Source organism: Python bivittatus, unplaced genomic scaffold (genome assembly GCF_059951505.1).
Source record: "Python bivittatus isolate LINGU-HERP-01145 unplaced genomic scaffold, Pbiv_v1 ctg000020_np1212, whole genome shotgun sequence".
Taxonomy (NCBI): domain Eukaryota; kingdom Metazoa; phylum Chordata; class Lepidosauria; order Squamata; family Pythonidae; genus Python; species Python bivittatus.
The window spans coordinates 85,609,833-85,633,916 of NW_028277030.1; the positions used below are offsets into that span (position 1 = coordinate 85,609,833).

A 24,084-nucleotide genomic window follows, 5' to 3' on the forward strand; every position below is an offset into this window, starting at 1 on the left:
ACTTGACATGAAGCTCACTGGTTGATCTTAAAAAAGGAATGTTACTTAGCTGTTCCAGTAAAAGAGAACCTGTTAAATTTCTGTATATATTTGAGCAGCTGAACCAAAACTTTATCTTTTTTCTGCTTTTTCAGATAGAGTGGGAAAAATGTGAGGTACAGACTTAGCCGCGCTCATGCTATTGAAAATACTTGGACTTAAAACACCCAAGGAAGAATTCAATTTCTATTGATTCCTTTTTAATAGAATTGATGTGCATAATTATATTTTATGAATGAACACGTCCAGCAAATTTTTATGTGTACATATTCCTATTCAGTTCAGTAAGACTCTGGCCACAAAATTATATTACATCATCAACGCACTTCTAAGCAGAAGTTAGTTTAGGACTGTAGTTGATGCTTGTTAACTAAGAAAGCCTTTTTTGATTGATTACATGCCATCAAGTCATTGTCGACCACACAGATGGATTTTCTCCACGGTAATCTGTCCCTGACCTGGTCCTTCAACTCTTCCAATAGTGCCCCCCCCACCACTGCAACTGATTTGAATTATCTGTGTAAACCAGCAATATTCTTACTTAAGCAACTTAAATAAGAAAAATAATTCTCTCTGAATGTTCGTACTTCACCATACACACCCAAGAGGCACATCATTTTATTTCTTATGTCTTCAGTTCTGAGTAAAGCAACTTTTCTAACTTTTTATTATCAAAAATGCTACCCATCTGAAAGGGAATTACTTTCAGGATATTTTCTGAGTAACACAATTCTAAACTGTATTATTTAGAGGAGATTCCTAAATATGTGATTCATATCAAGGTGATATTGATCTCAATTGAAATTGATGTTAGTATTAATTCACATCAATGTCAAGGTGATGAGAGAGGTCAATCTTAATTGAAACTTTAGAGGGTCATCACACTGTAAAGTTTGAGAACCTGTTTTATTGCCATTGTTGTGATTCAGTGGGTTTTTTTTTTTTAAATTATTTTTGTTAAAGGAATACAGCTTGGTATCTCCTGATTATTTTGATGGGCTAACACAATGCATTGTGGTCTGAACTATATGTTGCCATATTTATATAACAACCCCGCCTTAAGACATACTTTCAATGAAGTCCATCTCATTAAAAACAATGTTTTCAAGAAGTAGAACTAAATTTGCCCCATATTTTCCCTCCCATTTCTAATAAGTGGGTGATTTTCATGGATCATGAACACCATGTTGAAGAGCACAATTTAATTTTCCAGCTCTTAGCTCCCAATGATGAGAATCAATTATTAAAATGACCTGTTTGACTTCTTCTTTCCTCTTATGGTGGAATGATGTACAGGAGATCCATGAATTGCACATCTTGTTATATATGTGAGAGAAAGCTAGGATTTTCCCTGATAACCTATTTATGATACAAAAGAAATATAATCCCAAAGCAATAGGTCCTCTTCTCCAGCTTCACATAGTTGCTCTCAGCATCCAGTACTCAATGGTATATTTGATGTTCAGTGATAAACTTCTTCTGACTGAAGGCTTTATTATGATTACTAGCCAGTGATAGAGCTATCTTCCATACATTTCTCCTTCATCCTTGGTCTGCTATCAGGAACTTTTATTGAAAGTCCCTGGGCTTATATGTTATTATACAAAGAGAAAAGTTTGTCTTTATACAGTTTCTTTTCATTTGATTAATGGGAAATATTCTATTTTCTCTAACTATGCATTTCTTTCTTTTAGGTAAGAAAGTAGAGGACTGCAGGCTAAAAAACCTCCATTATTTTAAACTTTCCTCGCAGGGAAAATGTTTCAGTTCCTTGATCATTCTGACTTATGTTTTCAACCCACTTTCCACCAAGCAGTTGTAGCCCAGTCAGGAAGTGAGGGAGAGGTGAGTTTAATTTGGGAATTAGTATGGTAGGAAGCACCAGTTTGGAGAGCCAGTTTGGTCTAGTGGTTAAAGCACCAGGCTAGAAACCAGGAGCTCTATTCCTGCCTTAGGCACGGAAGCCAGCTGGGTGACTTTGGGCCAGTCACCCTCTCTCAGCCCATGATGTCAGGCTTGGATGATGAGCCAGTCGGTCAATTCCTGTCACAACCAACACATCAATATTCAGTTGAAATGGGGGGTGGGGGGTGGACCCTGCATCTGTGGGAAAATGCTAGGAAGAAGAAATATGGGAGGAAAAGGCTAAATGCTCTCTTCTTAGCAGCCCCACTTTGTGCAATTTTGGAGTTTATTAGATTTATTTCAGCTAAAATAACAGAGAACTAATAACATATTATGTTGCTTGGTCTTCACTTTTACCTCTACTAGAATTTCATACCTCCTGTAAAGAACACAAACTTTTTTGTTTCCTGGCCTTGATTTCAATTGCCCTACATACTCTTTTTTTTAAAAAAATGCTCCTCGTAAGCAATAGATCCATTTTTATGAAAAAAGAAGAGCCTCAGCTTGCTCATATTATTGCTATAATCAGTGCTGTGGGCCCCCAATGTTGTGCTTACAAGTAGGAATTGGGCACGTTGACAAACAAAAATACCAGGTACTAGCACCATGTTTTATTCCCAGCTTTGTTGTTGCTCCTGTACTTCAAGTAGGGCCCATATGTTTTTGCAGAAAATAAAAATGGGGTGTCTTTGTATGTAAGCCAGTACTTTGTTTGAAAGTAGATCACCTACCCAAGAAAAATGAAAACAGGAATGTTAATGGAACATCCTTGCCAAGGATGAGTGTGAGGAGACAACTAGAGAGGGTGGTAAAGAGTTTTCCAGCATATTAGCTTTTTGTGGCTTATTAGTGGCCAATTGCACCCATTCTGTGAATGGATAAACTTGACCCATAGCAGACATGGTGAGAAGTGCTATTATGTACTTTTAAAATTTCAAATCTTTCCATCAGCCAGAAAAATTTAGGGATATTAATCTAAAATTTATCACATGAATTTGGGTACGTTTGTCCATGTATTTTATCGGTGCACTAAAAGAAAAATCTTTGCTGCAGCACTGAAACCAGCCATGGTCCTTAAATGCAGCATCCAGATTTTAGGAATATCACTCCTCTAAAAAGAATACAATCACATCAGGAGTACACGTGGCCTTAGCAGTTTAGGGACCAAGTGTTATTTATCACTCATGTAGCCCACAGTTCATTTCAAAACATAGCCACTTAGAAAAAGCTTGGTACACTGAAGTAACGCTGAGCAGCCTCTAAACAAAATTAGGACAATCCTTCTTTTAAAGAAAGTGAGACAGCTTTTTACTTTTGTAGATCATAACATTTATTGAGCCTGCAATAAATCTGAGTTGGTAACGTGCTGTGGCACAGTGTTTGGAGTGCAGTTTACCCACTCAAGAAGATGCAAACATCTCAATATCAAAAGATGGTATTATATAGTATAGAACATTATTTAATCTTCTGAATTTAGAAATGGCCAAGAATCACATCCAAGCCTTCCTCTGAGCCATGCACAACTTTCTGACCCCAGAAAACTGAAACAAATGGACACGTTTTACTGAGTAAGCAATGTGAAGTGATTATGATTATTATTATTTCCCCAATCTGTATCTTGCCTTGCTGCCCATTAACATGGATGACTATGGGGAAAGAGAAAATGAGAAGATGAGCTCCTTTGACAATGAGTGGTCTTCCAAGAAAGATACTGCAATGTCACCTTTGGCAAGAAAGCAATCTTACACACACAAACACACCTGGTAACCTTGGGAACCCCCCCATGCATTACAGACTATGCATTCTTCCCTCAATTCATCGGGGCTTGGATGAAAGGGGCATATCATCTAAACACTTAGTAGCTATTAGAATGGGATGAAGTAGGGTAGGTATGAAGCCACGGAAGCACACTTACGAAACAGAAAAAAGAGATCAGGGACACAGTGTCACTTAGACAGGCATTAACAAATGCAAAACCAAAATCCAACAACCTTGACTTGAAATCTAGGATCTGAGAATCCTTTACAGTACCAGTCTTCCTTGGCTTTACAAACGGGAATGCAAGCAGCTGATCAAGCAGTCTCCCTCTCCTTTTAAACCATGGTCATCACTTTCAGGGAGGTCGGCTGGAATCTCCTAATTTTCTTCTTGAGAGCCTTTGATGCTTTGATGCGGCAGAGTTTGGGCACTGGTGGGAGAGGCTTGGCCAAGACTTGAGTGGCTGCTGCCTGCTTGCCGGTAGATGTGGGCCAGACCATTTCATGCTCATGGATCTCATCACCATAATCAAGAGTCAGGCTGCTGCCGCTGCTGCTGCTGCCACCCTCTGAATCACTGTCACTGGATTCACTGTCCCCAAAGCGGTTGGTTGTATAGTCACTAATTTCTCCTTCACTGGTCTCTGCAATGGTGGAGTGGAAAAGTGACGCACATTCAGCAGAATACTCTGAATGGTCGGACTCGCTTTTGGCATAAGCCCCTGGATGAAGGGGGTGGCATTTCTTTGACTCGGCTCTCATGGTGACAGTACGCAGAATCCCAGCTCTCCTCCCTTGAAGTTTTGGTGGTCCCAAGGCAAGGCTGCTAGAAAGGCTAGAGACTTGGGTTTTTGCTGAGATCTCCACTGTGGACTGCCATTTGCGCTGCTTTTTCTTGGTGGTTGGGTCAGAATAAGCTGCTTCAAGAGAATACATGGCATTAGCAGACGCTCTGTATAGTTCAGACCTGGACAGTGCTTGAGGGATCCCGAATGGCACAGGATACAGACTGGACTCTGAGCAAGATCTCCCGGTGCTTTCCCCTGCAAAGGTAGGCCTCCGAACTAGATGCCTTCCCCTGAGCTGTCTCTGAGACAGACTCCACTCAAGAGGCAATTTGGCAGCAAGCTGGTGAACCCCACGTGGCTTTTCCACATAAACCATCTGCCTCCCCGGCCTCAGCATCTTCTCGCTATTCCTCCTCTTCATCTTCACAGACTTCATTTTAGAGTTAGCAAACCTGACCCGAACTTGGTGGGACTCGGTAGGGACACACTTAGTGTGAGCCAACTCCTCCTGAGGCACGGACTCGTGATCTCCAGGCTTTATGGCTCTAAGTGACTTCTTGTGAGACTTTTTGGCTGAAGCCACCCACACGTTTGGGAGGCTCAAGCTGGAATCCTCGACTCCAAACTGTGAGCTGGAAGAGCTGCGTTCCAGGCTGCTTTCCCCAGCTTCAGTTACAGGAGAGTCCCACACAGATGGCTTAGTAGGATAACAGTCATTCCCAGCTGGTGAAGACTCTGCGTGAGTCACCGAAGCTGTCTGCTCTATATTCACACAATGCAGAGTCTCCAGCTGTTTGGCACATTCCCCTTCAGGCATGTCCCTTGGTGGCTTCCCCTCGCCTTTATTACAAGGCAGGGAGGCCCCCTGTTTTTCCAGCTGGCTGCTACTGCTGTTAATTTTCACTCCACCAGGACTGGGGATAATAATGAGTCTCTGGAGCATTGTGAGTGGCTGGTTCTTTGCTGGACCCTTCTCGCTGGGTTCGGCGGGATGGCTTCCTTTGCTGCGCGTCAGCTGCAGCAGTTTGTTGATATAGCCCCCTGGCCTGAGTTCCATAAGTGGCTGAGTCTTAATCAAGCTGGGCCCAGTGAGGTGAGGCACAGCTTTTTTAGGCAAAGGGCGGCTCTCTGTTTCTGAGGGGAGCCCTGCCAGGGAGAAAAGGGGACTCTGTAGAGCAACAGCATGAAGAGGACTAGGGTAAGGATACACATCATTCCCACTTTTAGAGACTAAATTGCTTTGGTATTTGGGGTCCACACAATAGCATTGGATTTCCCCTCCTGGACAAAGCTGAGGAAAGGCCTTGAGGTCGGTGACTTTTGGAAATCCGGCATCCACCATGCTGAGCCTTTCAAGGTCACCTGATGAGAAGACAGAATTCCACAGACAAGTTAACAGAAAGTAACAAACAAGCCTGTCTTAGGTGTTTCCATCCCTTTAAATGATCATTACAGGACAATGTCATGATGTTCCTTCTGAGGTCAACGATCTTTGTAGGTGACACAGTGTAACATTGCATTTCATGTAGAAGATTCCTCCCGAGGCATGAAACTCGTGCCTCTGTTTTCTAGAAGACATCCAAGCATGGATGCTTCTCATCTATGACAAAGCCCATGTGTTCAAGATGACTTGTGGAATTCATTTGACAATCCATCCTGTCATGGCTCCACTGCAGCACACACCAATATGAACTTTCATAAACTAATGAAATGGAATAATAAATTTGAATTTTTTTTAAATTAACACCCCTTCCCCAAACATCCATTAGTTCATAGAAATAGTAACGATGGGATAAACCTGTATTCAAAATCTACTAAGGGTTGGCTCATTTTTGCCATGCATATTACATATCTCTCAACACCAGAGGAATGTGCAAATGTCTGAAATGATTCAACCAAGTGTGAAGAAATGCTATGGAAGTTTTATATTGAGTTATATTTGTCATGTCTTATTCACACATTAAAATCATCACTTGATGCTAAGGCCATCTAGAAGGTATGTTTGTGTAACTCAGCCTTAGGTAACTAGGAGAACCTTGTGCAGCACTGAAATTATTCTACAGCTTTCCTTGCACAAATGAATAGTTAGGACTCTTCACTGACCCCACCTGAAACTCTATTCAGTACATGGAACATGGATGCCTACATAAAAGACATAAGTACACATTTTCATCCAATTTCTACATTGCCTCTCAGTCAGAGCAGTCTCCTAAGACACGTTCTAAGCCACACAGAGATCTGCCAGCATAGATGGTTTCCCCAATACAGATGCTCTGTGGATAGGATAGGATAGGATAGGATAGGATAGGATAGGATAGGATAGGATAGGATAGGATAGGATAGGATAGGATAGGAATGGCAGGATCAGTGGTTGCCCCTTCAGTACATGAGGACTTAGATTTTTATTATTCCTTTTTTTGAATTTTATGTTATTCAACTTAGACGCCTCCCGCTGCACTCACTTTTGACTGGCTCACAGCATAAAAACAAAATAGCAAGTATACAGTCAAAATAAAATAGTAAACAAGGGGTTGAATCAGGTCAGTGATAATAAGCATATCATTTACCCAGCAAGGGGCTCCAACCATCCTAGGCCAGACTTTGGGAGAAAAGCCAGGTTTTAAGGCCCTCTGGAATGCCACCAGTGTGGGAACCACCCAGATCTCAGGGGGAACCTCATTCCAGAAGGCAGTTGCCATGACAGAGAAGGCATGTACTGGAGTCCAAATAGATGGCACTGCACTGCTTAATTGAAGGAACCTGGAACATGCCAACCCTGTCAGATTGAACCAGCCAGGCTGATATCACAGGACACAGGCACTCCCTCAAGAAATCAGGCCCTATGCCAGGTAGGACTTAAGGCATGCCCATCACTGCCCACACTGCTGCATTCTGGACCAATTGAAGGCTCTGAGTGGTCTTCAAAGGCAGCCCCATGTACAGCACATTGCTGTAATCATGCTGTGAGGTGACTAGGGTATGTACAAAGGGCCTCCCCATCTAGGAAAGGGTAAAATTGGTGTATCAGATGAAGCTGTGCAAATGTTTTCCTGGCGGCAGCTGCCACCTGCTGATGGAGCAGGAGCTGTGTGTCCAGGAATACCCCCAAATTGCACACTACTCTTGAATGGGGAAGTGCTATTCCATTCAAGGTTAAAGATGGAATTTCCCCAGATCTAGGTGGCCCTGTGTCAGCCCCACTAGGTAGGCCAGACCAGGAAATCAACTCCATAGGAAAGCTAAAACTGCTATTATTGAGATTGATGGAGATAAAAGAGTCTGTTGTTATAACCAAAGTAATCTTCTTTACTCTCTACAACCTAACATCCACAGGTACTGTGATGGAATGTATCTACAAAGAGGAGGGTGATGTGGTGGATAGCAACAGAGAGCAAGGCTATCAGGAAGGAGGGGATGCATTCCAGGAAGGGAAAGGAGACAAAAGACAACACAGTCCTCAGGGGGAGCGTGGGAAGCGAAAGAAGTCTAGGATAGTCACTTCCTAGAACCTCCCAAGGTATATCCACTAATTGCAGTAGTATAGATTTAGTTTGGCAAGATTCTGTTTGTATGGTGTAAGCAAATAAAGGAACTTAATTCAAGTGGACTGTTTCACTGTTGTTAGTGGACTGGACCTGACAGGTACTCAGTCTTGGTAGGATTGAGTTGGAGATGGTTTCTCCCCATCCAGACCCACATAGCCTCACTTAGCTGGCTTGATACTGAACCCCAAACTGGCGAATGACTTCACCCAGTGGTTTTGCATAGATGATGAATAGGAAGGGAGAGTGACAGTCAAACTCTGTGGCACCCCACAAAGGAGGGGCCTGGGGAGTGACCTCTCCCTTTCCAACCAACACCAACAGCAACCAGCCCAAGAGGAAGGAAAAAAACCCTAAAAAATGTCCTTCCTCCTCCTCCTGTTTCTGACACCATGGAGCCATCCCAGAAGGTGCATTCAGATCCATCCCAGCTCTACCACAGGTGATCTATATGCAGGATCAAGGCCGTCTCCATACTGAATCCCAGCCTGAAACCTGACTGAAATGGTTTGAGATAATCCACTTCCTCCAGGGTATTCCTCAATTACAGACCAACTATTTTCTCCACAACCTTCCCTAAAAAGAGTAAGTTGGAGATAGGCAATAGTTATCTAAAATTGTTAGGTCTAAGGATGGCTTCATGGATAGGGGACATACCACTGCCTCCTTCCAGGCTTGAGGCATGACACTACCACATGGACCCAGCAACAGGTCATTTCCCTGAGTCCAATAAACAGGTGGCTGAACTAACAGCATAAAGAATCCTGTCCAGTTCTTCAGGATCACCAGTTCACACTCATCCCTGATCACACCACAAGACCAGGCCCCAGGCACCTCAGGTGGACCTGCCCAGCCACAGTCCAAATCAGAGCAGATCTGAGTGACTTTACTGCCAAATCTCATTAGAATTAACCCAGGCCAACAGCTTTCTTGACTTTCCTTACACCCAAGACTGCAAAATTCCATTCTGACATTACTCAAGTGGCGAAGAAGACAACACAACGCAAATCTTCTATACCATATGAATATAGCTCATGCTTTACTATATGCTTTAGTTGATACAGGAAGCACGCCCAGATAGCTCCATTTCATGGCAGTATTGCCCAATTTTGGAAGAAGTTTCTTGATATGGGCAGCAGCTGCATTATTCTTTCACAGGGCAGGGTGGGTAAAAACTATACTGTAACTAATTAATTCCAGCCTGCTCTAAACAAGACTGGTTGTAGTTGGAAGACTAAACTTAAAAATCAGAAATCTCTACTTCTGGTTATGCATTCTTTTTATCATTTCTTGCACTCTACTCAGCTCTAGGGAAACTGTACCTTCAGGATTGTTTAGTTACTTAGTGCAAACACTTTAAACTGAACAGCCTCTCCAAGTTTATGTACTTCCTGCATGGTCCTGGAAGTTTAATGACCTCCAAAGTAGTTCAGAAGAAATGAGACATTGCTCATCTCCAACAGGTACACATATCTCATCAACACATACCTGTAAGGAATCAGCTATTCTCCTTACGTCTAGGACAGAATGTGCACCCTGTTTTTAAAATTCTTCTAGAATGATTAAAGTTAAGTGTGTGGTTTCTTAAGTGCAGGCTCTATTTTTGGTGGGTGGGAGTACTGAAGAACCCAAACTGAAGGCCAGACAGAAATTCAACAGGGCAACACACCACTGCTGTTTCAAGAGAGACTAAAATGGTTAAAAATCTGTCTGCAATATACAGTGGAACTGTTAAAGGCATAAAGACCCTAATCGAATAAAAAGCATCCACACTATTGCTATGTGAAAGATAACTTCCCACATTGTTCAATCCAGGGCAGCTTCAGCAACATCTACTTACTTCTTCAGAGTAAAAGACTACATGACTACAGCCTCAATACAAAATAGATGAGATAGGCAATAAACACTGTTACCATGTGCCTTAGCATCTTCATAAATAATACTAAGGCTAAAAAGAAAGATACTTCCCTTTCTAATCAAGATCTAAAGCACCCAAGATACTTACCGGTGGAAACAGGCCTTGGTCTAGACCTGCTTGGAGTGTCTGAAACATCTAGGCAAGCTTTGCTTTGGCATCCATCACTGCTATGAGGTCCCTGTTGTTGGAACTGGGTGTGGACTGTGGTTTCATCTGCAGATTTGGGTCGGTAATCAAAGATGCTAATATGGGTTTTGGAGAGCTGAGAACTTGGTAACAAACTGGCATGGGAGGAGGAAATGGATTCACTGAAGACAGATGTGCAGGAATTAGACAGAGAACAGGAGCCACCATCGCTCAGATCATAAAAACCTAAAGAATCAAAAAGAAATAGAAAGAATTTTCTGGTTTACAGAGAATGAATATCCTGCATAGCAGAAGGTTCAGTTGGAGCATTTCCTTCTCTTCCATTTCATAGACGAGGCAATACTTTGAGAGAAAAAAGATGTTTTCAGACAAACCTTCTGCAATCCCTCATTCACAGAATTTTGCAGTGGTGGTTTAGACATTCTCATCTTATACTTGTAAGCCTCCAGGTTTTTTCACTGCTTCTGGCTTTTCTCATTAAAAATCTGTCAGTGAGGAAAAAACTGAAGAGCTATGTCTTTGACTGGCAATGTCAAAATTATCATACATGGGTGAACATGTTTTGAGGGGAGCGCCAACAGATTGAATGACATTTTGAGCCTGTGCTCCAACATGGGTGGGACCAGGACACATGGAAATAAGTGAAATGATGTGAAAGTGAAGTGAAAAATGCAGCTAAAGCACAGAAACGAGCTTTGTTTTGTTTCAGCTATATTAACTGTATTCAGTTAATTAACTGAAAAAGACACCTCCCCATCCATGGAAGGATTTGCCTTTTCTATTTCTTCTCTATACTCATTTTAAGCAGAACATAATTGTTATCTGAATGATCCTCATCTGAAAATCAGTGCCATTTATTTTATAATTGTACTAAAGCCAATTCACACAGAACACATTTAAAACCACAGATCTCAAAAAGGAAGAGAAGAACAGGTAAAAAAAGATTACTTGGATAACTGACCTCCTGGGTCAACCAAGTATATAGACCTTGTTGGGATGGACCCTCTGGCTTTTTATCACAGATGTTAGGAAAAAGAAGACGAAAAAGACTGAAAGAGGAAAAAGGAAAAAAGCACAAATCAAAGTAGAAGAGAAATGGATCAGATAGGAAGAGAAGACTGGAGATGGGTTGGGTGAAATGGAAAAGTTGGTTGATGGTGGGGAAGGTGGTAAGACAAAGCACAAAGAAGCAACAATGGCATGAAGGTTGGTAGCTTCAAAGAGAATAAAGAAAAGTCTGAATGGTAGAGAAGGTGATAGGACTAGGTTGAGAGATGTACCAATGACAATTGGGAGGATTATGGATGTCCCTCAATATCACTGAAATTCAGCAAAACATTTGCGGTCTTGTGGGGCTCTGGGTGACCTTCCAGTAGGTTCCAGGTTGTGCACCTACATTTTAATAACTTACTATTAAGTGTTAGTAGTCACTATCCATAACTATCCATGTCCAGGCTCCTCAAAACAAATTTAAACCCCCCAAAACTGTATGAGGCACTCCACTTTTTATCTCTTTCCCATTTCACATAAAAGCAGATGTTTGGTAAGAATCTCATTGAGTCAGTTCACACATCACCCACAGCTATATAGTAAGAATGCCCACTTGTACTTTATGACTTCCACAAGCTGCCTGCTGTCTCCCTCCCTGTGTGGATAAAGACAGTGAAATACCCATGGTTTGCTTCTTTTAGTTTAGCATGACTCAAGAATGCTTGACTATGGCTTTGTCCATCCACAAGAAAAATAAAGCACAAAGCAATTTCTTTTTCAGTTTACTTCTTCTCAAACCTCTTTTGAACAAATGAACACACAGTCAAACTACTTCACGCTAAGTTAGGCTTAAAGAATCATGAAGGATTTATTAACTGGTCTCCTCCTGGGAAGGAACCAGAGGTCTCCTTAAGCTGGTGTATTTGCTGCTTAATCATAAGTATAAGGAAGGATGAGGGGCAAAGACATTCACTGTGTTACTTCTAGCTGTGGTCAGGAAGGAGATGACAAGTTCCTGCAAAGCAAACAGACTACCTACGATGGGCAGGTGATTCTCAAACATCTGAAAAGTAGCCACAACTAAAAAAATAACACTACATAGTAGACTGAAAAGGATGACTAAACATAATATTTATGGAAATTTTATTTCCTTTTATAACACTCAGCATAGGTAGAGAAACCATGGGAATGCAGTTCGACGGTTCTAAAGGGCACCAGATTGAAGAAGGCTGGCATTCATCAATGCAAAATATACAGAACAGCAATCCTGAGCACAGGATCCCACTTTTAGAAAGATGGTAGAATTCAAAGAGACAGAACATTAAAACAGAAATTTAGAAGATGACCCAGCTTTGTATATATATTGCAATCAATTACCATCTTGTCTCTCTTTCAATGTTTTTGTGTGGGGTTTATGAGAAAAATGGGATACTGTACCATTCTAAAGGATTTATGTATGTATGTATGTATGTATGTATGTATGTATGTATTTTCAATCCATCTTTTTCGCTTCTGAGTTGCTGCAAAGGGAGGGCAAGGGACATAATGGTGTAAACAGAAGTGAAAAGGTTTGGGTAAGTGAAGAAGTAAAATGAGTGCACAACACTTTGTGAAGGTCTCCTTTTGCCCTTTGGCTAAACATTGTGCTTTGTCACTTAATTTCAAGAGCACAATCAGCAGGGACTCAGGGGCTGGAACAGGGAAAGCTAAGGAGATATATGCAGCCTTACCAATAAAGTTCCTTTATATGGGTTATGTTTTGTGTTATCGCTGCTTTATTGTATTTACCACTGTAAAACATAAAAATGTTCCTAACAGAAGAAAAGGAGAAATCCCCCAATTACCTGAACTGGGCCTACTATCACTATCAAGGTATTCAATGGAAGTTTTGCCGACATCCAACTTCAGTTCGCTGATCTGCTGGTCCAACTGATCCAGATGACTTTTCAGTCCCACGTCTTGTCTCCTCAGCCGTGACTGTTCGCAGGGAGAAAGGGAAGGTGGTCAATTCTATTGGCTCTATAGAACCAACTCAATATTCCCATCTTCTAGGTCTAGACTGATCTTTGAAGAAATGGCACAAAGGCAAAACAAAATAGGGAGACTAGTAGCTTCTAGTAACAACATGCTGGCTGCAGCCTATGAGAGTTTAAATTGAGGAGCTTGATGTCAAAACTGAGCACGCAAGGATCATGCAAGTAATTCCTATTAATATACAGTATGTTGAAGTTCTGTCTGCAGCAACTCTACTTCTGTAGATCTTTGTGTCAATTAAACTATTTCAGAAACTTAGGAACTTTGGGGAACCATCTTGGTGACAGCTTAAATATCTGTAGCTAACAAGGGAGGCTGTTTAGGCTGGAGAGAGATAGTCTCAAAATCTTCAGTGATATAAAGCACAAGGATACCAAAATATTCCTTTATCTGGATTATGTGGCCTCCTCCTCATTCATGCACTTCAATGTCCTTTCAGCTGCTAAGAAAATGCAAAGGAAAAAGTGTTTACTGATTTCAAAATATCTGGAGAAAGCCCATCATCCTAAATCCTTGCAGTCAATGACACTCACTCAATATATTTCCAGATGAAAAGCTTCCATTATTGCCTTCCTTGAAAGATAAATCTGTTTTGAGGCATATTTTTTTTGAAAATTTCCCTTCTCCAAAACAAAAAAGTTCCATTCAAATTGAGGAAAATCCTGGATTTACATCAACAGGATTGCTTCCATTTTAACCAACATGCTATCCCAAAGAGACTGCTGTTGAATGAACCAGGGAAGTAATTCACCTTAGGCTGTCTATGAGGGTGTGTGTGTTCACATAGCTCATAAGCCTAAATACATATACTTCTAGCATTTCCCACTGCCATAGGATGAACGGCTGCTGGAAATGGTTGGCAGTAAACTCAGAATTTTCAGTCACTCCTATTCTTTTCACTCATGTGCAAAGCAGCAGTAACATATGGAACAGCGTCTCATTAGGAAGCACTTAATTTTAACTCCCCCTTTCCTCTCTAATTTACTACTCCATCCCCCCCCCGCCTACTTTCCATATTTAGCCAGAAAATGTATCTTAGAAGCATCGCTAGGAGATCAAAAGCTTCAGAACTTTGCATAGAATCTTAACAGACTAAATCCCTAAGCAAGCATCCAGACTGCTCACCTCTAGGCAACCAGTGTAAATGGTGTGTGCAGACAAATGCAGCCTTCACCCCCAACATCCCAATCCCTGCAATCACTTTCTTTCCTGCCTTGACTGGAGATGGGTTCTGAAGCGGGTTTCTATTTAGGTCTACATGAATGACAGTAGAATACTTGCTCTGGCTTACCCTGAGATTCATATGAGTAATAACCTCCATATAGTTAGGAATTCTGATAAAAACTGAGTTCTTAGTTGCAGAGGCATGCACAGCAGATTAAGTGTATATTTAAGAGGTTTCCAAAGTCTGTTTTGCTAAGTTGAGCAGCAAGATCATCTTCCGTGGGCCAGGTGCATTTGTTCAGCAAAAACGTTATCTCTATGGATTCTCTATTCAACAAGCAGTTACCAAGATGATTTATACCCTTATTAGCACTTGCATATTGTTGTACAAGAAATGCAGTTTCCCAAGTTTCCTGCAGGCTCCATTATGAGATCTAGTCCAACAACTCTGACTGCATCAACCACAATAAAATCCACTCAAATCCAAATCCATAACCTTTATCACTAGCATTTCAAACTAATATGATACAGTTTTGTGTCTGAACACTGCCCTTCTGATGTGCAGAGGAACGGAAGAGTTTTAGGCTTCCCTTTGTCTTACCGATTCAGGAAGTAACTGAATTTTGTTTTCATGGCTTGAATTAATTGCTTCATGATTAATGTTTTGCCAGCCAATCCCTCCCTTTGTGGTTTCTGATTAATGGCAGGGAGGCCACAAAGCAGTCACAGGACTCTCAGGTATTCAACGATAATTTATTGTACCAGGATCTGTTTGTAATTTTACAGCACTTTAACCAGTATAAAATGATTTACACTAGCCTTATAAACCCCTTCCTCTTTCCCAACTTCTCCTACCACGAGGCCTGGTGTGCTTTGTCACAGTTGGATTGGCTTCGTGCCTCTCATTCATTCCTGATTTTTATTTCTTGTGCTCAAACTGCTCACTCGAGACTTCAGTTTTTCCTGATGATCCCAAAATCAGTTTGCTCCAGTCAAGTATTGTAAAGATAGAATGGCTTTGAGTACTTTACCTGATACATCTGGCCAAGAAAATGCTTTGGGATCCTTACAAGCAATGAAGAGTTGATGCTAACATCAAAAGAATCAAACATGCATTGAAATTCCCATGAGAGTTCCATAAATCAGCTATACTGGACTAACCACTTCCATCACTGTTACCAACATGGATTTTTGTTGTAGTGACTGGAGCTATGTGAGTTGTAGTCCAACATGTTTGGGAAGCACTCTGTACTGAAGGCTTCTATAAGTCTTTTTTCCCCCTCCAATTTGATTTTTTTTGGGGGGGGGGAGATGTTATTGTTTCTTTAATATAGCCCGACTACTGAGCCCCAGGTTATTCTACCACAAAGCACATGGGAGGAAGATATGAAAACAAAATCACAAGGAATACTTGAATAACATTATTAAAAACAACATTCCCTGGTACTGTAGCCAAAATATCAATATATTTTTATTGATTTATAAAGCATTTCAAGTTACTAGGCACTGAGCAAAAGATAAAAACAACAGGCCTTTGTATGAAAGCTTACAGTAGGACAAAGAGAAAACAGACTAGAGATGCAAAGCTGAAATGTTGGGGACAAGATCAAAGCAGAAAGATTACTTGTAGCTTTAGGAACTATTTTAAAAAGTATCAGTTGAGGCTTTGTCATTATAGACAAAAAACAAAACAGTAGACTATGAAAACTATGATTTTTAAAAACCTTCCTTTGCTAAAAAAAAAAGAAACTTATTTTCTTAGAAATTCACAAATATTTCTGATACAGACAATCCAGTAAAGACTGAAGACATTTCACATTAGCTCCATTTTACCTTTTCTGGAGCATGCATAGCCAACTTATTTAGGGTTAGTTGGGATTTCAGCAAGAATAACTCGTCCTTTCAGTCCTGTAAAGTTTGAAGAGCCTGCCAAAATCTACAGAGGCACAGGGATCTTAGTGCTGAAAGGTTGGGCATTGTGCTCTCACTGTTGCCCAGAGGGCAAACAGAGTTGACTTCCCTTCCTGCTCTTCCTGAATATTATCTGCTGTCTAGTAATCAGATTATTTCAGCTAAATTCCTATTTTTAACACTGGGTCTCCTAAGCAATGGAACTGTTACTTGGCAGGTAAGTTTTGCAACTGTGGAAATGCTAGATGGCCAAGCAGAGACATTCAGCCCCTAATTACAATGTAGAAGATATGGTGAAGGGCACCAATATGGATGCCTTATTTATCTGGATATATTCACTAATATTTTGCTTTTTAAACATGAAGAATGACTGCACCAAAAGTAAAGACACAAATATTATGGTGAAACTAAATGCTTATTCATACATATAGTGAGACTTGGAAACCATGTTTAGAAATGCAGCCTTCATTTTATTGGCTTTATTCTTGTGGAAGAGCAGAGACTAGACACACTTGAACTAGAAGCCTACTTGTAATTCTGTGCATATGTATCTAATAGCAAGTCTCTTCAAACTGAGTGTGACATGCTTCTAAGTAAACATGTACTACCTGTGCTTTAGTGAAAGATGCCTGTTGAACGTTGGGGCTCTCAGATGCCTTAAGCTATTGATACCTTTGATCAGGATGTCTTAAGATTGGTTAATAAAGCCTGTAAGTCAGTACTTTTCTCCCTCAAACTGTGTTCTTAGAAGGACATTCAATATACTAATTTCCTTTGATTCATATAGAAACATCTGCCTTTTCTAATAAAGGAGAACATCATGAATTCTTTTCCTTAACCCCTTTTTCAGTCAACTGTCTGCTCAATCTTCATCAGCTGTCCATTTTCAAATCTCATACACATGGAATGAATGTGCTGTTATAGCCCAAAGCACGGGTGTCAAATAGGAATGGATTGTTTTAGGTAGAGGTCATTGGGTATTTCTATTAACCCATTGGCCTTGAGCAAGCAATAAATGCTTTAACTCATATTTTCTTTGGTGTTAAATAAAATAGAGTGGAGTCATTAGTTAATATTATCAATGACAGGTAATTAAAGGATTGGCAGTACACTTGTGCTGCCATTTTGACTCTAATCAAAATATGCTTGCTTCGAGGCTTCCCAAGTGGGATTTAAGCATCCCATGAAGGTTAAAGCCAATTTTCACTCCCTGATGCCTTCTGATAAGCTACTTACTTGTAGTGAATACCCTTTGCATGTGTCACACCTGATTGATAACTGATGGCCATGTCTGACACCAATAAAGAGGGAGGGGTCAGGGAGATCTGAATTAGCTCAACGTTTACTGAAGTGTGTAATTGCCAGGACTGGAGAGATTAAAGTCTATAACATTTTGATTGAATTCTTCCTTCAGGAACACATTCCATATATAAAAAGGAAGAAACAACAGAAGCAGATGTTGCACAAATTCAATCTATTCCATCTAAGTATGTAGAAATTGGGGGAGAGTGTGTTTCCCTTCCAAAATGCAGAGTAGATCCAACTAAAAGATCACAAAGAAATAGGTGAGCTTCAGAGTTCTTCAGAACATGGAAGCAGATTATTATGCAACAAACCAACCCCGAAAACAGTATATATGAGAGGAAGATAATGCAAAATATGTTTTTTCTGCAGGGGACAAGCACAGCAAAGTATGGTTTTAAGTAGGTATTCAGACTGGTTTCTAAGTCAATAAATAATGCATTACATTACTGTTGCTTTTGCACTTTTTGTAATAGACTAACATGGATCCAATTCCATTATGTAGCATATGTATGGAGAGACACATTATACACAGGTAGCTGAGAACACAAAACATTTCAGTAAACAGAAGTAGTTGGATTATATGGATAAATATAGGGCAATCCCCCCTCTTTGTGTGAATAACTAGTTGACTCTACCGACAGTGCAAAGCACTTCTCTCCACTGTGCTAGCCCCAGCAGACACCAAACACCACAAGTAATATATGAGTGTGAGCCAGATATACCTTATACTGCTTTGGTCATGAATTCATTAAGTGATCTTTCACTACCACCTCATCTTATCATATGGTGATGATCATAATATTGAACAAAATTTCTTGAGAATTTACAGAAATAATGTGGGTGAAATGATGTGAAACTCTACACTAAAATAATACATACGTAGAGTTTATAAAACAAAACTCTGGAAATCTTAACAATTTTCCCAGTGCTGTACTATATTGTGAAGCTTAAATATACAAATGAAATTCCAGATAAGTAGATGGGAGGGAGGGAGGGAGGGAATTAGGAAACCTTACATGATCTTGTTTACCTGTTCAAAAGACCCAACAGCTGGGTGAGTTTGTTCTCATATTCTTGGTCTGACTCACTGCTTTATTTGAAGCAAGGTAGAAATTTTGACACAAAGTGAATTTGATTGCTGACTGCTCTCCCAATAGTTCTAAATGTAACCCAAAGCCTGCATGACAACACCTAGGGATAGACACTAATCCGTTTAAGTTTATGCCTTTTCTCTACTTCATCCCACCCCCCTTCCTCTCTGCATGCTGTAACATCTCAGAGATCCAGGGATTCTGACAACTTACCCACAAATTTTTGAATTCTTAGTTGATATTAATCAAGGTATTGCCTGATTTTGATGATACAGCAGAGATATTATAATTGTCCTTTTGGTGCTACTGAAAATGGTTTTGCTTCAGAATAGCCCAGTGTTCTCTTATGCTGAGAATAAATGACTTGATTAAGTCTCTCCAATAAAAGTCATGGTCCAAAGCTACTTTATGTTTCTGTAGGATATGAAAGGCTACTCTTCTCTTTCACAGAATGAGTCTGTCACTTTAGGACTATCAGATGCAATTGATAACACCTCCCTACCTTTATGCCCAAGCTGGTCAAGTATGCTGGAGTTTATAATTTTGGTATATCTAAGGGAAGCACACTTTAGATATATCAAAATCTTTAGAAGTTCCAAAATGCTTTAGAAGTTCCACCCACGGTCAAAGTAAGTTTAGATCACCCCAAATCCTTTTTTCTATTTTAAAACTGTGCAGATTGCTACTGCATTAGAATACTGTGTAGCACCTTCAAGGAATCAGAGATAGTGAGCAATTTCCAGCCATTCTGTTAAAACATGAGAGATAATTTTATATGCTTTTTTCAAAAGAGAAAAAGGTGACATTTGCATTTTAGCAGCTTGATGGCTGGCTTTCGTATAATGTGACCTGCTTCCTAATTTTTCCAATTATCATAAGATGTCCTTTTCACTTACAAGATACAAAAATATACATTAAAAAATTCTATCACAAAATAGGAACATCTCAATTTGAAATCTCACCGGAAATGCATACACAGATATAGTTATATAATTACTTTGTTAAGTAGGGAAAAAGGTATCTACATGAAAATAGGTTGGTTTTTGTTCCTGTGCATAAAATACCTTTATTTTATTAATAAAATATATTTGCATGGAAAGGAAGTCAGATAATACATACATGCATTTCAAACTCACAATGTAAGCATGATCTGGAGTCAACCCAGTGGATTTTGTGCACCAGAATAATTTAAGTAGAACGGGGAATGAGAAATGAGCTTCATATATTCTGTTTTACTCACAAATTATACTTGGGTAACAAGAAAACAAGCAAACAAAACCTCTGGAATCTCATAACTAAAACTGTAATCTGAATTTTTAATGGCAATGTTGTAGTTCAATTAAATATGGAAAGAGAAATAAAAAGATTTGGAATTGCCAAAACATCTCAAAAAGAGATATTTTCAGCTCATTCTCCTGCTTATTTCCTCAGAATTAACCCAAATTTAATCCCACGAATCTTAATTTCCAGCAAGGCTAGAATTCTATACAAGGTAACTTGGTATAAGTCCCAATCAGCTGTATTTACTTTTGAGTTAGCATTCATAGGATGATGTTTGCAATCATGTTTAGATTTCAGCCCTGTTGAAGTAATGTCATAAAGCAGATACAAATTCTCCTTTCCCACCTCACTTTGGTGTAAAGAACAGCCATTTCTCAAATAACCTTTTCTTGAAAGTTGTATCACACCATTCACATTCCATTTTATAAGTGTCGGATTGCTTGGACTGTGAGCTTCTCTCCATTAAATACAGTAGGACTTACTTGTAGGCAAATGCCCATAGGATTGCAGTCTAAAACTTTTTTTTAATTTAAAAAAAGACACCAAATAATGGGTGGAGTAGATCAAAGGGGCAATTTAGCATCCAAGTCTACTTACCCATAAGTACTTTCTCACTGACATCAAGAGTCTGCAAGATCCAAGTCAAAACATGTAGCTAATGGAACCCTATTACTACATAGATTCAGAATTATTTCAATATTTCCTTGTACAAAATTCATATTTGTGTTTAAAAATGCAGTAGACAGGAAGCATGTTGTTATGGATGACAATCACATATATTGGCTATGTTGCTATACATTTAATTAGAAAAAGGTTATATTTAAAGAGCCTCTTAGATTGAAAAGGAAGATACAGGGACCGCTTCAGGGTGGTTATATGTCTGCAATTTTAAGAGATCGGTTTCTAATTTAAATAATGCTCCCTTATCATGCATTATTACACTGAAGAATTTGAATATTCCTAACTTCAAATGCAGACATCTATGCCTCTTTTCTGAAGGTGTGAGAACATACTCTGCTGTTCTTTTATAACATATCTGAGAACCTTCCTTTTTTTCATGGTTACTATATATATATATATATATATATATATATATATATATACACAAACTATATATTTATTATATATATATATATATATAATATATATATATATATTATTTATATATATATATATATATATATATATATATATATATATATATAATAAAGATGAAACCGACAAAACCTAAATTAGAAGATCAGGACGAAGACTGTGCTACTGGGCAGAGAGAGACTGCAGGTGGGGAAGAAACTTGGTTAAGATACCGACACTTCGCGCAGAGGTAGGCGGTTAACAATACCTCCCTCAAAATCCGCCTATTGAAACCAGCATGAAATATTTCTCCCCTTGACCAGCCCAGAAAGAATGGATTTGCTGAGGGCTAGATTCGCAGGGACTAGGTCCTTTGGGGCGAGGGTCTACACACAGACATCGCGCAGGGCGACAGACGGAACAGGGAGAGAGCCATACGAGCAAGAGAAGCGAACAATGCCCGACCGCGACCCGGCCGGTTTTCCGCAGGCGTCTCTCCGCCGAAAGCTGCCGGGTACAGACCCCGCGCCCTTCCGCGCAGAAAGCAGCTGCTCGCCTTCCCGAAGAGCCAGCCGGGCGCGCCTGCTCGTCCAGAATTGCAAAGAGCGGCGGGGCTGCGCTTGTCTTGGGCGCATCGCGCTTCTTCCCCACCCACCTCGGCAGCCAAGGGCATCCGTGAGCAAGGAGCATCCGCCCGCGCCGCCGCAGCGGGTCCCTTACCAGTTGCTCCTTCAGGGCGGTGAGGGTGGCTTCCAAGCGCTGCTCCTTGTTCTGTGCCTGACCCCCCTCGGCTGGGCGCTGCATGGCCAGAGCCCCACTCACTAGCGCCCGCTGCTTCTCCCGCAGCACCTGGAGTTCCTGGAGGCCGGCCAGGGCGGCTTGCAGTCTCTCGCTGATCCTACAGCGGTCCCAGCCGCCCAGCCGCTGCTGCTGCTGCTGCTGCTGCTGCTGCTGCTGCCTCCCCAGGAGCATCTTTGCACGCCGCTCAAGCCAAGGCCATGCCAGGCAAAGCCGGAGCCTGCTGCCGAAGGGTCAGGAGCGGCGCAAAGGCAGCAGGAGCGGCCTCTCGCTTCGCCTCCGCCAGACGGAATGGAGCGGAGGAGCGGCCACTGCGGCTGGGGAGCGGGCGGAGGCGAGGCTGCGGCTCAACGCCCCCTCCGGCGCGGGGCAGCCCTGGGCCACCGCCGAGCCGAGGAGACAGAAAGCCGGCGAGGCGAACCAACCACGGGGCCGCTCATTCATTCCTCCCCCACCCCGCCGCGGAGTCCCCGCCCTCTCGTGGGGAAGGTTCAACGAGAGGTCTGGCGATCCTGGGGAGAACCACTTTTTCAGGACGGGCACAAGTGGGGGTGATTGTGTCTGCCTCCCTGCAAAGTCCCCTCCCACCTCCCTCCGGTGAAGTCAGACTGCAATTTAAGAAATAGGCGCCATAAACCCTGTTCCTCACAGGGTTGCAGAGGTAAAAGCTGCTTCGTCAAGTGGTGCTCGGCTCCTGTGACTACCTAGACGCATCCAGGCAGGTGTTTTGAGGGTTTTTTTGCAGCAGGAGCAGCAGCAGCAAAGGAGAGCTTTCCCCTCTTTTGGGATGTTTTCAGCTTCCCAGTCCAGCCTGGAATTCCGTAGGGGTTTCACCTCCACATACTATCCAGGTGTATCCTGCTCAGCTTCTGAACCCAGAAAAGGTGGCTCTAGTCCTGCCAACAGCTGAAATATGTGGTCCACACATTCTGTTTCAATCTTTCCTGGGAGGAGGGGAGTAGCTGAATTCACAGTCAACGCAACAAAGTCTCATGGCATCATTTCTTGCCCAGCTCAAATGAGAGAACAGTGGATTTTACGTAGGATCTCCCCTCTCTTCAAAGGAGTCAGCTGGAAGTATGTCAGCCAAGCACCGATTGATTTAATGGGAATTCTGCTGTAGCATGTAACACCTTCCCATAAGCAAATAGTGAACACCAAGAATGCTCCCTGATTGTACTGAGCACACTAAAAAAACCAAAACCCAGTGGGTGTTTGAATCTGGATTTCCAATTCCAAGCTCAGCTTATCTGCTGCCATGCATCCTTTTCGCCTTCCTCAAGGTGGCTATCCTTGAAAAGAATTAGCTAAGACTTTTTTTCATCACAAAATGGTTGAGTTAGAAATCAAGAGGCTTAATATTATTTCCTAGGGATAAAACAGACACCAAAGAGATTTATTACACTGCATTGGTTTATCAGCAGCTGATTGCCAAAATGACTGGGTTTTTGTAGGGGAGTGCAGATTGGCCATCATCTGATTCAAAATGTTGCTTCAATTTAGACCAACCTAGTGATCTGGTTCAAAGTGGGGCTTTGATTAGAAAAAGGGAGTTGCTCCATTTTGAAACAGTGAGGTGGGGCTCTGCACTTTGATTGATGTCAGACATTAGTCTGGAAAAAAAGTCTTTGGTGCATGTGTTCATGTGCACAGAAGGCCCTTTTATCATCTTGACTGAACGAGCAAGCCTTCTCAAATCTTCAGCATTGATCCACGACACCACTTCGATTTAGCACTTGGTTTCCAAGACATGCTTCATTAAACTGCCTTAATATTTGGTGAATGGCTACTATCAAGAAGGATTCTACCTTTATTTCAGGTTTCCCTGACTTCTCCTTTTACTATTTCTCTTCTCCTACCCTATTATGGATGTGTTTGTGTTCCTCTCTCAGAGTAATACTCCAACTGTTGCAATGGATGGCAGCCTGTGGAGCTTATGTTGTTGTTAGCCCTTCAAGTGCCAGAATGTTCTTTGTCATTTTTTTCCTCAAGTACAGCTCCATTCAAATCAAAAAACGAATGTACTATATTTTAGGATTTAAGTCTGGATGTTGCTTCTCTCAGAGACAAGCAACAGTCTTTGAGGAGAAGTTAGAAACTTTACAAAAAAAAATTAGTTTGTGTGTATCTTCTCCTGACATTCAAACAAGGAATTCCACACCCCATTTTGAGAGATTATACATGCAATCCTTTCTGCAGCAATATAGCAAGGCAGGAATAAAATCCCCTTCTTGAAGAAAGCCAAAAGACAGCACAACCTTTTGAAATACATTGCAATGGATTCAGCTTTAATCTTGCTTAGAGCAGACCCATTGAAATCAGTGGGACAAGAAAATCGTG

General features: G+C 41.1%; 1 protein-coding gene across 1 annotated transcript; it reads right to left on the reverse strand.

The window, feature by feature from the left end:
* Window positions 1–3,329: 3,329 nt before the first annotated feature.
* Window positions 3,330–21,933, reverse strand: DACT2 (dishevelled binding antagonist of beta catenin 2). The gene is made up of 4 exons (XM_025170811.2): window positions 21,667–21,933; window positions 12,931–13,063; window positions 10,037–10,321; window positions 3,330–5,851 (listed from the first exon to the last, which is right to left on the reverse strand). The coding sequence occupies exons 1-4, from the start codon at window positions 21,916–21,918 to the stop codon at window positions 4,038–4,040; spliced, it is 2,484 nt and encodes an 827-aa protein (XP_025026579.2). The 5' UTR covers window positions 21,919–21,933; the 3' UTR covers window positions 3,330–4,037.
* Between the last annotated feature and the right edge of the window lie 2,151 nt (window positions 21,934–24,084).